Here is a 17,079-nt window from a genome sequence, read left to right as displayed (position 1 = left end):
AACAAACATCTCTGAGGGTGACTAGTGATGCGTATCAACTCGTGTGCTTGCGTATTTGTGTACGCCGTCTCGATCCATTCGCAGGTAAATCATCTACTGACAAAGGGTGATTTGAACGGTGTAAAAGGTAAAAGGGCTTCTCTTGCTCTTTTAACAGCAATTCACAGAACAACAGCAGTATCTTACAAAGTGTTTACTTTCACAGTGGGTGCAAATTTAGCCCCTCGTGGGATTTCATGCTCAGCATTTTGCACCTGGTGAATGTGTCTGACAAAGGGACCTAAAGTGGTCCAAATCGCCATCGTGATTTCTCAGGGAAGCAGATGATTAGTAAACAAATGGTTCAGGCATATTTAATTAAGCTAATGTACTCTTGATGTTCACACTATGGCCTTAGTTATTAGGCCCTCAGTTAGCTTTGTATAGCCAGAGCATTTTACCACTGAGAGAAAACAACTGTGTCAGTTGTCAGTTTAAATTTTATATCAAGAAAAGCGTTTCTGTTTTTAAGTCACATGTGTTTATCAAATCTGCGCCTGCCTATATGAAATACTGCCCAAAGGAACACAGGAGTTGGCTGAATTTGACTCAAAAAAACTACTAAGACAGAGCAAAAGACCAGCAAATCTGGGCCTCTCTAACTCAAGGATGTAAGTCAAATCATACAGGCTAGCAGTGCTGAAAACTAGCTGTCTCGCAGACAGTGTTTTGTGCCAGTCAAACAAGCTCTACGGTGAGCAAAACCGTCATTCAAGCAATTGTGGAATAAACAAGTCATCTGAAATAGAAAGTGGTGAGCGGCACACAAAGAGGGCCAGTGTTCAGACTAGGGAGGTTTGTGCAGGGCTGGGTAGGCTGAGTGTAAACTTTAGAGCTCACTTCAGTCAAACATTGATTGAGAAAATAAGAAGTCAAACATGCCCCTATATGAGGACAACTTAAATTACTACATGTAATATTTTAGCTTTATATATTGTTTGTTTTACTTTAAAATACTGCTGCTACACTAATTTCACTGAAAAGCTTGGGTACTTTTGTAAGTCATCAGCAAAAAAATGTAATTTTAAAGGTAACTATAGTTCACTTTTTTCAGTTTGAGATTGAAAAACATGCAACCATCTATTTTTCCTGCAAACCAAAATAATTACACACGCAAAACTCACAAGCATTAATAAAAATAATAATAAAATTCAGTGAATTACATCAAATTGCAAGTGTGCTACATGACACCCCCCATTTACACCTCACCTAACTCGGTCAGTCAAAATAAAAGCCTTTTTAACAGCGCAACAACGAAACTTCAACATCAAGAAAATTGCATTACATTACAACACAACACGCCTTTTGCACGTTACAGACACGCCGTAAAATGAAGTGTTAATTTGCGATTAATTAGAATGGGATGAGGCGTTCCGAAGCTTTTTGACAAAGAAATCAAAGCAAACAGAACGCCAGCTTCCTGCACGCTTTACTGCTTTTATTCTCTTTAAACTATTACATTTGCACTAAAACATCCGCTTTATACATTTAAAAAAAATCTGAGATAACCGCATCACAAACATTACCGCGACAATTTCAAAAATCCAAATGCCGCATCAAGCAAAGGAAAAAAAAATCCACTGGTCTTTGAGTCCAGCACAAAAATGCTTCTCCTCTCCTTTCCCTCTCTCTTTTTTCACCCCCTCCTCTAGGCCCCCTCCCTTCCCTCAGTCTCTCGCTCTCTCTTTTTTTTTCTTTCTCCCTCCCTCACTCTCTCTCTGTCTCTCTTTCCCTCCCTATCTCTCTCTCCCTCACTCTGGCCTGGCTGGCTGTCTGACTGTATGAATAATGTCCTGCCTTTTGTAATGAAGGGGGGGAAAGGGGGAAAAAGGACGCTGGAGTGCTGAAGCCCTGCTCCCATGCACTGACATTGAAAATGAATGACAGCTTACCTGCATGCCAATCTTCATCAGACTGACACTGGGCTGACAGCACAGCCTATACTCCTCCACACAGTCGCTGACGTCAGTCATGTCAGGCCCCTCCCACCTCCATCTTCATCTCCGCTCCCCGTTTTCCCAACACCGGGCTGCTGATGCCTTCCAGTGTCCATGGGAAATACCGCAATCAGGTGTAGGGCTCCAAACACACGAAACCTCCAAGAAGAGCGCATTGACATTTGCGGTCGAGTTACGGTGGTGCAACTCGTTTAGAACAATCACAGTAACCACAACAGCAAACAACAGTTCATTTCAATAAAAAAATCTAAAGAATTTAGTTGATTTTGAATCAAGAGAATCAGTCTGGACCAGCTTAAAACGCAAAAATGTGAACATTTAAATGACATTTTCAAATGATTTAATATATGACCACATTCATTGAGCTCGGGCGGACTCTGTTATAAACCTGAAAAGTAAAGTGACTTACATCTGTTCGGTCATCCTCTGTGCTTTCGGTCTTTATACAAACATAATATGACAGCCTTTGTCAGGAAAGTGTGTCCAGTTACAGGCAAGCTTGAACCTTTTTAGTATAAGAAACCTAATTCACTGCGTGTTGATTTCCTGCTGTTCTAATCCCTACAGGAATCCCCAGTTTTATATTCACTTCATTGGCTGCCCGTACATTTTAGGATCCATTTTAAGCTGCTTTTATTTGTCTTTAAGTGTTTGTCAAATGCTGCCCCTCTGTATCTCTCTGAGCGTCTTCATCCATACATAACTTCCCGGTCCCTCAGGTCGGCAGACCAGCTCCTCCTGAGCGTGCCCAGGACAAATCGTAAGCTCAGAGGGGATCGGGCGTTTGCTGTGGCAGCACCAAAATTGTGGAATGAGTTGCCTTTACATGTTAGACAGGCACCTTCATTATCTGTTTTTAAATCACGTCTTAAAACTTATCTATTTACCTCGGCTTTCAGCACAGCAGGACTTGTTGATGTCTCTTAATATGTTTCTAATTAATTATATTATTTTTAATTTTAAGATATTCTATATGTAATTTAAACTGTTTTCTCTTTGTTTTATATTTGTAGCACTTTGGCCAACATTGTTGGATGTAAAGTGCGTTATAAATAAAGATGCTATGCTATGCTACAGCTGTGGGTAGCTGCTTCAATGTTAAATGTCTCAGTTGTAGTCACCACAGCTCCACTTATCCTCGTTCTTTTTGTTATATCCTCACTTGTTCAGGTTTACCACTGATTACAGTTCTTCGTTCAAACAGAAAAGACCTGAGTTTAGACCTTCTTTATCGGGAATGTTCAAGCACCCCTGAATTTGGACATAGAACCCCTAAAAAATGTTCTGTTATCATTGTCTAATTTTGCATTTATATTCCCACCTGGTCTGCTGGAGACAGTGCAGGTTATAACAAGCACAGATTTAGATATCCAGTGTTCTTAATGTCATGATGTTACAGTGCACTCATACATGCTTCAACATCAACAGTGTGGATTTTTATTAATAGATTTGTGTTATTTTGACAGAAAGAAGATGAAGAGGTCATTCCACGACACCACTCACTTGTGAAGATTGAAAACACACATTACCTAAATATGTAAACATGCAAGGAAAAGTGTAAATTGTCCTGATAAAACAGGGTCATTACCATCAAAAATGTTAATGTAGGCTAGATTGTTAGAGTCTATTAGCTAATTTTAGCTTTCTGAGCCTTAGGTCTGCTGGTATATATGCATGTGCTTTATCAATTTCCTATTTCTGTTCTGGTGAAATCGGGGTGCAGTGTTTGTTTACAGCAAAGCAGACCTCTAGACAGAGAGAAAACAGCTAAGAGTGAATATGTAGTGAAAGCCAACAAAAGTTACAAAGCCATGGTAGCTTCTGCTTTGCTCACACTCATTAATAATGATTTCACATTCTAAATAGAACATATTAATTGATACGAACTGAATAGGGTTCCCATCGCTAAACATGGCTTGAACAGGATGGATGCCATTACAAATCTATTCTCCACTCTTGGATCAGGGGACCTGATATCATGTTTCCTGCAGAATAAATGAAGGGTTTGCATGAATTTGGAAACTTTAGTGTAAAATAAACTCTACCAACTCCAGGTGTATGGGGTGGCAGAGTGATGTTTTTTTTTTAAATGTTTTAATTTTAATTGCAATTTAATTGAAGTAAACTGAACTGCCTGTACGTGGTTAAGAGACTAAAAAAAGAGAGTGACAAAAGGCTGTGCATGTTTCTTCTCATATCTGCTTTGTATAGTTCTTTAATGTACCGTGGTCATTTCTGGTCAACAATTGAACACAATTGAGTCTTTGCCTTCAGTTTGCCCGCTATAAGACTGGTGTTTCATATGGAAAACTGTGATTATTCATTCCAACTAATTGGGTTGCTTTGAAGGTAATATTGTAATGTGCATTCCTTTGAACTGAGGGTTGTAAAGGGGAAAAGGACAGCAGCGCATGTTTACAAACAGAATATTCCGCTAATATTAATTGCAAGGAAGTCTGTGCATGTCATTATGATAGGGGGCTGAGCCCCCTTCAAGGTCTAATCCCAGAATCGCCCCTTCCTGGACACTTTGATACAATCAGGAGTTGCTTTAATCTGTTTGATTGCAGTGAAAGTGTAGAAAAGATCAAATCGCCCGATGGAAAGTCAGGCAGGCACAGGCAAAACACAAAGAGCGGTTTAAACTGCTCTAAAAAAAATGTAAATATCTAATAAGGCGACATATTCATAATTTCTCTCACACACGCGCGCTAGAATGCACATGCCTTTGAATTGCGGACCTGGCTAGCCCCCTGTTGGTCACCATGAATATTACCCATGATAAATCTTAGCTCGGAGTGCACGTGAGACATTCAGTCACTACTATTAATACACTTTGTAGATCAAGGAGCAGAATATTGTTACGAATAAAAACAGGAGTTTAAAATACGGCGGGATACTTTATGGACACGTGTGATAATCCCTTGAATTAAATGTGTTTTGTGCAAGACTGAATAATACTAATACTCCTTTGGGCTTACTCTGGGGATACCTTCAGATAAGTATTCATACAAGACTTTATGAGTGTTTCAAACACCGCCGGTTCATAAACTTTAAGGAAATCTACCTCAGTGAGCCGAACCTAACATAAGGCGCTGAAACGTGGCCTGGCTATAATGCAAGGACCTGGCTGTAAAATGGGACCCTTCCTCGGAATAAATGGGGTAAAGTTCGACATTCGCATAAGAAGGCTCTACTTCTTCTCTGGTGTTGTGTGGCAGCTTCACAGTGGGGCTTAACGCTTAAGTAACGACGCATTTGATTGGTTAGTCGTCTGGCTCATTTACCCAATTACCTTACAGTTTGTTGTTACCAGGAAGCAGATGAAGCCATAGAGAAGGCTTAACCGATGCTAAGAAAAAAAATAAAAGGCTTAACCGATGCTCGGCTCGTTTTTATGTGAGAAATGGCGAGTTAGCTGGCAACATTAGTTCGCAACTGTGTCGGCCTGATATTTTAAAGCCTTCTGTCTCAGCGCTAGTAGAGACAGCGAACTTACTTGTAAGGCAGTGTCTCGACTACCTTTAGCTGCTGCAGCTGTCGGTAGTTCGATACCGCACAGCGTTGTTAAGTGTACAATTAGCATTTTTCATAAATACAAAGGATTGGGCGTTCGGTGTGATGAGTTAGCTCCCTTAAAAACGTTGCTTTAAAATGGCAAATACTGTCCTTGAAGTCGGTACCGGCGTTTTCGTTATTGTGGCGGTCTGGATTGTTGCTCTTGTGTTTGGGATTTTGCTGCTGAGAGCGCCAGGGTCCGCAAAGTGAGTGGCATAACAGCACACACACAGGCTTAACTCTGATGGAATATAGGAATATTTATAACGAAAAGCCGGGATAACATTTATCTCAATGGGCGCCGCATTTCCTTGAAATGCGCGCCACTTGTCTCATAGCTGGGCTCCAGTGCACCTAGGAGATAACACGTTGTAACCACTAATGAGGCTTCCTTGTAAATTCGGCATACTTTTGCATCACACAGTAACCACAGTGTAATCCCAAAAAATGTCTTCTGCTTTCCGCTGCTCCCTTTAGGGACCTGCAGCGGGTTATCTGGCTCCATTTCAGCCTTTCCCTACCATCCTCCTCTGTCTTTCAGTCCTCTTTCACTACATGCATGAAGCCGAAGATCTTTTTTTTTGTCCTGCCTGACAGCTCCATCTGAAACATCCTTCGTCCAGTTTATCCACTGTCCCTCCACTGTACATGTCCCAACATTGTCAGGCGTGCCTTTCTAACTTTGTCCGTCCTGGTCACTCCTAAAAAAAAAACCCTCAGCATCTTCAACTCTTTCACCATCTGTTCTGCCTCCTGTCATTTTGTTAGCACTGGCGTCTCTACAGCCAGATGTATGTGATGTATAGCAGGTCTACACCTACACCCCTCCAGGCTCTTTTCCACCTGTTCTCTACTCTCACTTTAGATTACAATGTCTTCTGTAAACATCATAGTCCATAGAAACCCCTGCCTGACCTCGTCTGTCGGCTTGTCGTACACCAATGCAGACAAGAAGGGGCTCAGACCCATCTGTAATCCCTATAATACCTGTAATACATGTCCTGCACCACCCTCACATACCTCTCTGTCACTCTTGACGTCCTCATGCAGTACCACAGTTCCTCTCTTGGAACCCTATTATATCATTTCTATAGATCTAAAAAAAAAAAAAAAACACGGTGCAACTCCTGATTGTCTCTATACATTTACTCCCCCCCCCCCTTCAATGAAGCAGCTCATCCTTCATGACTACTCCTACTTCAATATACTCTCGGCCTTGCATTCCTTTCACCTGGTCTCTTGCACACACAATATATCTACCTTATGTCTCTCTATTCTGTTAGCCACTTTACCAGTCATTGTCCCCAAATTTATAGTTCGTAGAGTCATTTCCAGATTTCAGTCTTTCCTTTTTCTGCCTCCTAAGTGCCCTATTATACCTGCTTTTTGGTCCCTGGAGAAAAGCACCGTATGATAATGTTGACTTAATGCTTTAATGCCATTATTAGTTCACTGACTTGCGGCCACGTCCCACCCCCGTCAGCTGGGTTAAAATTACAAAAATTATAATGTCTCAAATATCATTAAGGGCTGGAGCTGGGTGTTTGAGAGGAGGCGAGGGACAGAGGAGGTGTTAAGTGCTCAAAAACAATCTAATTAACACCAAGGGAAGGGATTTTTGCACAGTCACCATGAGACATGCTGAGACATTGTTTTGCTTTATAGGCTACTCAGTGAGACCAGCAAAAATCAACTTTTCCATCAAAACACACGCTGCGTCACTGGTTGAGTGCTGCAGCGATACACCTTGCACTCCCTGCTGATTAACATTTGTGAAATTACTCAACATTGGACCATTATACCACTAAAGTCAGTAAAATTTGAACTCCTGTAACACCAAACACTGTGCAATTACAGTAAAGTTTAAATGTGTGAAACATGGTGCTATTTACTTGATTGGAAAGTTAACAACTTTTGAAAACCACAATAAAGGCTGCCATTGTTTAGATTGCTATTGGCTATGATGACATTAGCCCCAGGTAACCCTGCATGCCTTACAGATCATTAACTCAGTAGTGGAGACCTCATCCTCAATCCTCTGTCTTTGAATCCCATGTGTCTTCTCAGGTTAGGAGTTCTTCCTGTTTTCCTCTTGGCTCTCACGATCACTTTGGTGTTGGTGTTTTTCCCCCGCAGCCCAGAGACACCTCTGCCTTTCAAAGATATAGAGGTGAGCTTAATTCACTAATCACAGACACATTAACATAATATTAAAGAGTGTGTCAGTGTCTGTATCTTTGTTTATTGGGTAACTCAACTCGACTCCAAGTCTCATGTGCCACCTGGAATAATAATTAGTATGATTTTGCTCATCATTTTGTTCACTAGTTTTTACTGTAAATCTGCTGCAAAATCGATGTCAGGAAAACACAGAACACGATACCATTTATTGAAAATGTATTCATTAAAACAAAAACACATTTGCTATTATTATAAAACCTAGCTAGGGATGCATTGATTGATCAGTCACAGATCAGTACTGCAGTTATCCACCATACTGAACAATATTCATCTCAGTGGCTTCCGGTGACGTAAATATTGCTGATTTTCACTAATAATATTTCACCAGTAGCTGAATTTGAGGCTATGAGTTGAGGGCATCTTTAAAGAGTTTAAGCAGAATTGAATCCTGCAACATGACACTGACCTAAAACATACCAGTAAATCCACCAAGAACTGGTTGAAAACTAAGAAATTGAGAGTCCTGGGGTGGCATTGTAAAGACCTATTAATTGTTGAGATGACTATTGAGAGTCTGCCACCACTGATGGTATTCTGCTATATTGCAGACTGATGTCAGAGACTGCTGGATGACTACAAAAAGCGTCTCTGAAGTTATTTTAGCCCAAGTCAAAGGGGGAAAACTGGTTATTAAGTGGTGGGGTAACCCTTTCCTCAGTTAGAACATAAAACAAGGTTCATTTTTGTTGTTTAGCTGTGATTAAAGCACTTTTCCCCCAGAGATAAATAAAAACAAGATTAGATATTAACATGTAAACCTTTTTAAATAAAGCGCTGAATGTTCACTGAGGTATCCAAATGTTTTCACATTGATGTATTTCAGCTGGCCAGTGTAATGTCGTATAAAAACTTGCATGTCTTCTCACACAGAGATTGCAGTTTTTGAAAACACATGGTATGGAAAGAGTGACACACATGTAAGAATATTTTGCAGACAAGTAAACTGGTAACAAAGATGGTGAAGAGGTGAATCACATTGCCCTAGAGCAAATAAGAAAGAGCCAGTCATTGGTGGCCATGACAAATGGTTTAAATGAACAGCTTATGTTGTTATAACCCACACTTATGCACTATAAATTTATAGTTTGGCAATAAAGCCACTGACAGCACTCTTTACACTACACCATATATATTTGAGTGCTTATGATATTGTGGGCTAGGCTAGACATTCAATAGTTCTGTATTTTTTAAATTTATTTTAGTATCCCTCAACTGTAAAAGGCTGATACTGCTGTCACCCTGCTAGGTGGGCAGTGTGGACAAGCAAATTTGTAAATGTGATAACTTGAGAACAAAGTGACGTAGGATTTTCAAACTAATAACAGAGGTAGATCTACTAGGAGGCTGCTCAGTTTCAGTTAGCCTGCCAGAGTATGGTTTGCTTGTTTTTGTTTAGTTTTTGTTATTAAAAAATGTTTGCTTCTGGTTTGGTTTTAATAGTTCAGTACAATTCAGTTCAGAAAATCAGTACAGTTATTACAAAAAACTCTGTATAATGGCTTTTTTCGAGCAGTTGACTCACAGTCTTATAGACATCAGCAGTCGCAATAAACACATCCATCAATTCCTTTTTTAATTTTAAATTTTATTTTACTTCCTTTTCCAAGTTCACAGAATTTTTTGTTTTAATTTTTTTAAGAATCTAGTTTTTTATTTTAGTTATTTAAAATCCTTTGTTTCAACATCTAGTTTTAGTTTTATTTTAGTTTTAGTTAATCATAATAGAAAGTTGTGGCTCAGAGAGTCTGATTGCTGTAAGCATGGAAGTAGTGAGGTGACACTCATACGTAATACTGCATAATGCCTGCACTGTCACAGACAGAAGGCAACGTGACTAAAAGAGCCCCTGATCAGTAGGTTCATCCACACCTGGTTCAGTCGGAGTCAGATTTATTAAGAGAACAATGCATGCAGGTATGTGTACATGTGTTGTAGAAATCAGATGTACTTTTTTTTTTAAATAAATAAGGTCCCAGAACTTTACAGTTGGTGTGTCCCTACTTGTGTTTCCTGCTTAATGACAACATAATGTAGTTCATTTAGAAATGATGGGGGTCTGCGATGTCATCAGTCTTGATGTAAGGCCATGTGGCATTCATTTCCAGCCAATATATTGGGTGCAGAGGGAAAAATGAGGATTTAGAGCCCACAAATTAACAGCAAGCTTTAGCTGAATGTTTATCTCATGTTCAATACATTATGTTATTTATTCAGTTAATTATAGTGCCTGCAATCCTAATTCTCAAAGACAATTTTATCATAGACGGTGTTATTATGTAGAAAGGTGAGTTATATTTAGTTCTAAATGGCAAAACTCTGATCATGCAGGGTTGTAAAGTAAAGCATTCGCTACATTCATTTGTACTAATTAAAGATCTACGTTCTACTTAGCTTAAGATGCAGTGAGTGTATATAAACAGCCGATGCAGAATGAAAGCTTAATTTTACTGTAATGTAAGGCAGTATCTGCACAACACTGTATGCCTGTAAATAGTGTCAGTGTGTGCACTTCTGTGCATGTGCTTGTCGTAAAAGGCCTGGTCTGCTTTATCTTAGACCAGCAGCAACACAGAACAAACACTCCCCCATGCTGCCTCGGGGTCGTGCCAATAAGCCGGCTAGATCTGCCAAGCAAGCTGCCACCCCATAGAAATAGCAGAGCGGAGCAGCATTCTGGCCAGCTCATGTTTTATATCCTTTGTGCAAAGGCAGATACCAGACCAACAACAGAGAGAGGGGGAGGCAGCAAAATCAGACTTCCTGGATTTCTGTACAAGGTTTCCAAATAAAATGAACCTATGCTGACTAATTATCACACACAGGTTTTCTTACTTCTCAAGTCATTATTGAGACGCACATTATTTCCCATGATTTGAGATAAAGATTTTTAAAAAATCAAGTCCTAAAAAGGGTTCTCTCATCATCATTTTTACAAAAACCTCAAAACAGAAAGATGCCACCAGAATTCAAATATTATAATAGCAAGACGCAAATTGCTTAAAGAAAAGAAAAGAAGAAAAAGAGGCGTGAAGAACGTCTTCATCTCCGTTCTTTGGAGTATGTAGTAACACCTGTAGAAAACAGATCATCTACCCTCCCCCGTAGGATCCAAAACGGTATTTAAATGAAGGCAGATATGCATGTTAAGGTAATAAATTGATCTACTGGGCACAGTTAGTGACTTTTTGTGTTTGTATCATGTTGTGATGTACACTCATTTTTAGCTAATACACACAAAGACACACAAAACTTTGTAACCTATCTGCAAGCAGAAAGATAAGTGAGAGAAAAGAATGTCTAGCCTCCTGTTAAAGAAAAGTAAAATATCATAGTGCCAATTAGGCCAGTCTTAGAGCAGGAGTGGGGGTGGTTTGTACCACACCCCATAGTTCTCCCACCTCCCCCACCGCCTGCATGCTCACACTGTGCGTCCTGTGGCACATTAATAAAACATGGGCCGCTTTTTGGGCTCCTGCTTGCTGCGTAATTGGCAAATTAAAAAGTGAGATGTGTTAAATGCACCTATAAGAAACAGCATACATCAACCCCACCTCATGCACACCAGTGGGTTTACACGCGTGCACACACACACACGCACACACTTTCTCTCATTTCACAGCAGACTCTGTGAAATCCTGTTTAAGACTGCAGTAGAATTGCAGCTCTCCTCCCATTATTTAGCTTAAGGGCGTTTTCTCCGTTTGTCTTCTTGTATTCATGATCCAAATTATAACATGCAGCCATTAATGACGTGCTGATGAATCTTTTTGATGGCAAATTTTAAAAATCCAAACTTCCCCTTATCCACGAAACAGCATCATCAGTGTGGCAGATGTGTTGTTTTTCTGAGCCCTGCATCTTGCTCGCTTCACATCTCTTAATTGACATGTTGCTTGGGTGAGCTGCAGTGCTGTGTTGTTGGTGTCCCTGCTGATCATCTGTCTAGATAGGGAACAGCAGGATTCCAAAATAAAGAGAAGCCCGAATCAGCATTAAGTTGTGTGAGAGCGAAACAACAAACATGTTTTCAATCACAGCTTATTCCGTGAACAAACATAGCATCAGAGGTTTGATGACCAATTCTCGGCCAGTGGTTTAAAGTGACATGACCCTTCCAGCATGTTCAACCTATTCCACCTATTGAACTGATTTTCTTGTTATGCTATCTGGGATCATTTTTCTATGTGTAAGATAATAACGGGCTGTGTGGCTGGATAAGTTCTAAATGTGCACAGGACTTCTTTTAATGAGAGTCTCTAAGCTTATATAATGGCAGCTTTGTAACAGCAGGGACTCAGAGACAGCATTTAATATGAAAAAGTGCAGCTGGTTGTTGTGCAGTCTGTTAAAGGAGGTCAATTTACCACAGACACCCGTGCATTACATCAAATTAATTATTGCACTAAAAGTGTCAGATAGTGAACTATTAGTATGGGGGAAATGATCGTTTCCAAATGCAAAGAGAAACAAGAGTACAGCAGGGATTTTTTGTCTACTGTTTGAACCCAAAAGTGGCTGAACCCATAGAAGGTCACACTATATCACACTTTATACTGAATACTGTACTACCTGCTGCCTTTAATAGCCAGCCAGTGGTGAACACTGTGAACACACAAAGTGTTCACCACTGTGAGTGAGCGTAGGCCAGAGCCAGCAAGAAATAGATCTGTCTCTATGCCTGCGAGTCACAGCCTGCATCATGGTTTTCTCCCATCTGCCATATAACGAACTAAACTGAATGTTCACCAACACCAAATTAACTAGAAAGAGATCTTTGAATACTATATGTATTTATAGCATCACAGTTAACCAAATGTTTCAGGCTTGTCTGAGTTATGGAGTGATGTAGTTGTCAGAAAAGGCTTTACTGTTCAAGGATCTCATTGTTGTTTCCATGGATGCTTTTAACAAATAGGGCTTGACAGATACTAATAAACTTCAAGTCATTTTTTCAGCACTTCTTCATAAAGAGAGACTAAAAGCTATTGTGGAGCCATATTTGCTCTGTATATGAAGGGAAAATGTATAGCATATGGAGCAGTGGTTTGTGCTTAGTAAGACTAGAAAGCACCATACAAATGCTAGTCCATCCCACTCCTTTGATACAGGTGCTCTTGATTATTGCTCATCGTTCTTCATGTCACTGCTTACAACACTCATCAAACTTGTCTGAAGTAGGTGAAAGCACAGATTGTGCCAGAATATGCAATGCAATCTGAATTTGGGGGGAAAAATGTGAAAATTGCAAAAAATAAATAAATCCAGCACCGATTTGGGGAATTCAGCGATTTCCGGCCACCTGAAGCCAAATCAAACTGTGTTTCCTGTCAAATGCTCAATTTTGCTCTGCCTCCATAGTTGACAGCAGTCATGAGGTTGTTGGTAAAGAAAGCCAGGTTAAGCTTAACTCGACAAAAAGAAATCCAGATAATGTTTTACTATCCATAGAACAATTTAAGAAATGTTAAATGAGTGACCTTCTAAAGTTGATTTCTCACTGAGAAATTTGCACTTGAGCCTTTATGAAAGCCCTGCCATGACATCTAGTGGCTAATAGAGGAACTTTATGTATAACCCTGTGTTTTCCATACACTAGAAACTACAAACTTCTAATGGATTTACTTTATTTTGCTCTGTAGATAGTGGACACCTTGTTCATCGGCCGCTACGTGCTTCTGGCTGTGGTGAGCACCATCTTTCTGGTGGCATTCTTTGTGCTGCTTCCCTTTCATTTCCTGGAACCCGTGTATGCCAAGCCCTTAAAAACACACTAGAGTTGGCGCCTGAATCACAGGCTGATTTACCCAGTCTGACAAGTCCTGAAGACCCCAGCCTGCCTTCACAATAGATTGTGGAACACATGTGAATGGAAGATCCAGTTTTGTCTTAGCACTGCTGTTTGTGTCTTCATGATTTTGTATACAACAATATAAATTGATATATTTGGGTCAAGTTTTCATATTTTGTATCACTTAGCACAAGTAATGACCACATCCTTTAAATTTTGATGCATGTATGGAACAAGCCAGTAATTCTTTGTCATTCAACTTTTTCATCCAACAATAAATAAATAATTAAGTATGTGATTATGACTCTCAAGTTTTTGCTTCTGATTAATTTCTGCAGTACTCTCAAAGTACGGTAACTGATAATTGTGATGGTACATGATGCACATTTAGCCCAGAGTGAAAATTGCTCAATTTTCCACGATCTGCCATTTACAGCTGCCTGAAGCTGGAAGTTCTTCAAACAGACCGACTGTTGATATACCACATTATTTAGCTTGTTTTTACAGGATCTGATTCATGTGGTGCCAGTAAAAAAAAGTCTATAATTTGACTGATAACCAGAAAAGAAGTCATGGATTATATATTTGGCAATCAAAAAAGTACTGTGTGGATTATTTTTGCCTTTTGTTCTTTTGCTTTAAAGCTCAAATGTATGCTGGCGTAATATGACTTGTGTTTTCCAGAGAAGCGTTCCTAAATTGGACAGTTGAAAAAGCTTAAATAGGACAAGGCAAACTATAATTAGACTTCGCAATGCAAAACATAACCTTGTAACTATATTAGGCAGAGCTTTTTTTGCCTGTAAAACAGGCCAGTTGGGTTTACTTTAACCTAGCACCAGTTGCTGAACATAAGCATGCCCAGCTATCAGGGAACACCAAGAACTGATCGTGATGCAGGCTGGTTGTTGGAGGATTTTGCTGCTGCAGTGTCTAGTGACCACAGACGTGGACTGAGTGCTCTGATGTTGAACAGACATTAAAGAAAGTTGGGTTAGGAAAAAAAGACTCCAGACACGCTCTTGGAGATTAGCTGTTGAGGATAGCAATGATACTCTTCTAAACTAAGATTTTCTAAATACACATTTAAATGTAAGTGTTGGATAAGTCAATCATGTCATATCGTGTAAAGTGTTGTCAGTACATTGAAGAACAGGGGGATGCATTCACACAATTCCACAGGGTCGCAATAAGCGGATGATTCCATAGAGTAATGAGCTTTTGCAGTCCAGAGGCTCAATTATAAACACTTACCCCCCTCCCGCCTCCATTTTAAAAGTGTGAAGCCTGAGGAGACATGGAGTGGAATTCCAACCAGGCCGATGAAAGAGAATCTAATGAATCAAAACCAATCCTATTAGTTCCAGCCCACATCTCCATACTATGGTCCTTTTTCTGCATAACAATCCACTGCATGATTTCGCACAACCTGGGGAACTGGGGGGATTTCATCACGGTGGGGTAAGGGATCCGAAATCTTTTCAACCTGGAGGGACTTGTTGGCTGTAATTGACCGCATGAATACCGCAAAACATGATCTTAGCCCCAGTAGAAAGTGCCACCGAGTGTCTTTAAAAGCAGTGAAATTGAAGAAGAGGCTTAGCTGGCTGACTTTAACTTGATTGAAAACTTTTTGGATCTGTTCCTTTTACTTATCAACAGAATGGTCTTTTTGAGAATATTCCGCTGCAGTTTCTGTTTCAAGGTCATAATGCAAAAGGTATTTACACCAACTCCTCACTGCCTTTGCAGCCTCCACGCTCAAGGTTTTACATTCCCTGAAGTCTGGGCCTTGAAGAAGCCAGTATTCCCTGGCTCTCATTTTCACACACCCTCTCACTCTACCTCACCTTTTTAATCTTTCTCTATCCTCTATCCTTTCCTCATTTTAATTTTTGCTGTTAAACTCCATCTCTGGGGAGTGGGAAAATGAGCAGAACAAAGGATGTGGGGGTTTAAGGATCATTTGGAGCTGGGAGATGCAGTCTTTGTGGCGCAGCCAGCTGGACATATAAAGAGATGGGGGGTGGGAGAGATACAGAAAGAGAAAGCTATGCAAGGGCAAAGAGGTGTGAGCATGGTTTTGAAACTGCAGAGGGGCTGGTTGCTCTCCTTGGGGTAGATCCTGCATTTAGATGCACTCAAGCAGAACTTCTGGCTTGCCCTTCACATCCTTAGCCATCTTTGTTTGTGATATGGACACTGTCACCACCCCACCTAGCTCCCACAACATTCACAATCCATTAAAGATTTCAGGCAAAGTTGATGCACTTATCCCAAAAGAATGACATTCAGTTCGTGTTAAATCAAGCAGATGGCAATGTTTGCTATCCTTTCAGCAAGTTTGGTAAATAAAACCTGATGAGACTTTCGAAGGGAAACACAAGCAGGGTCATTTTAAGTCCTTATAAAGTCTTGAATTAGATAAGGACTGATTTGCCAACATGGGTGTCTGGCAGTGTCTGTTGAAGACACTAGAGTTCACTGTCTGCGGCTTTCACTGAGGTATGAGAGAGTTTGTGATAGAATGTGAAAATGAACCAAAGCCTTGTCGCCCAAGCAACAAACTATGCCGTTTTGGGGCCAAGAAGAGGGCTTTTTTTTCTCAGCACTGCCTGGTTGTGCTCTATTGTGCACTTTTGTATATCGCTAGGGGATGCTATAATTGCAATACACACTAGGGGGGCAAAATCCTCAAACTGAGATCCTAGTGTGGACTTAGCCTTTTACCTCTTGCTCAGGAATGAATTAATGCATAGCTCTTTCCTTTGGTAAGAGGATGGTGGCCCAAATTGGGGGTCAGGTTGCCCACGAACAGCCCTTTGCTGTTTGGACATGACATCTCCTTGAGGGCCAAAGCTTGGCCTATTTTCCATTCTGACAGTGCTGAAGACCTTATTGAATATTAGCTGGGTGTAGAAAGGCAATGGCTGCAGAGATCAAAGGCCACACGGGTGGCCTTGGTATTGCACAGAACATGCTTAGTTGTTACCAAAGTCACCTATGTTTGAATTTATCTAGATCTTTAGAAGCTATTCCAAAAAGTTGATTGTGTTCATCTGGACTTGGTGTTTTCAGTGGGAGAAATGTTTCATCACTCATCTGAGTGACTTCTTCAGTCTCCATTCTGTTGGCTATATATAGCCAGCTTTAAGTTTTTAACTGCCTTGTGGCACACATATTCTGATATTCCAGGGTTTGTGGGATTTTAAAAAATGTATTTTTGTAATATAGGAACAATTTTTAGTCACAAAACAACCTTTGATCCTTCATGTTGACTTTTTGGGATGTTTTTTAAAGCCAGAAATGAACACATTTGTCAGGATAGAGGTGGTGATTGATGTGAAGGCCAACAAAACGCACATCAGAAAGATGTTGCAATTCCCAGTAATTCTGGTGTTTCTATACAATGTATGATTGGTCGTAACAGAAAGTATAAAGATAACTTTTTTCTGTAGGAAACACAAGTGACAGGTGCACTTGTACAGTGCAGTC

At 40.2% G+C, this 17,079-nt stretch overlaps 2 protein-coding genes across 2 annotated transcripts in view; one reads left to right on the top strand and one right to left on the bottom strand.

The window, feature by feature from the left end:
* The window catches only part of pknox2 (pbx/knotted 1 homeobox 2), a 122,124-nt gene extending 120,078 nt beyond the window's left edge, over positions 1-2,046 (bottom strand). Inside the window, exon 1 of the mRNA XM_026181038.2 lies at positions 1,932-2,046. The gene's annotated coding sequence lies outside the window, so the exon portion shown is untranslated. The remainder of the gene's footprint in view (positions 1-1,931) is intronic.
* Positions 2,047-5,288: 3,242 nt separating this feature from the next.
* On the top strand, positions 5,289-13,882 carry tmem218 (transmembrane protein 218). Its single transcript, XM_026183202.2, has 3 exons — positions 5,289-5,761; positions 7,623-7,725; positions 13,436-13,882. Exons 1-3 carry the CDS (start codon positions 5,652-5,654, stop codon positions 13,568-13,570), a joined length of 348 nt encoding a protein of 115 aa, XP_026038987.1. The 5' UTR covers positions 5,289-5,651; the 3' UTR covers positions 13,571-13,882.
* The last annotated feature ends 3,197 nt before the right edge of the window (positions 13,883-17,079 follow it).

This window comes from Astatotilapia calliptera, chromosome 10, assembly GCF_964374335.1.
Source record: "Astatotilapia calliptera chromosome 10, fAstCal68.1, whole genome shotgun sequence".
Taxonomy (NCBI): Eukaryota; Metazoa; Chordata; class Actinopteri; order Cichliformes; family Cichlidae; genus Astatotilapia; species Astatotilapia calliptera.
The sequence above is the reverse complement of the archived record's forward strand: the minus strand, read 5'-3'. Positions and strand labels throughout refer to the sequence as shown.

What these genes read in the sequence shown, in the direction of transcription:
- tmem218 (XM_026183202.2), top strand. Translation starts at nt 5,652, where the DNA reads ATGGCAAATACTGTCCTTGAAGTCGGTACCGGCGTTTTCGTTATTGTG. An exon ending in AGAGCGCCAGGGTCCGCAAA is followed by an intron (nt 5,762 to 7,622) that starts GTGAGTGGCATA and finishes GTGTCTTCTCAG; the next exon opens with GTTAGGAGTTCTTCCTGTTT. An exon ending in TGCCTTTCAAAGATATAGAG is followed by an intron (nt 7,726 to 13,435) that starts GTGAGCTTAATT and finishes TTTGCTCTGTAG; the next exon opens with ATAGTGGACACCTTGTTCAT.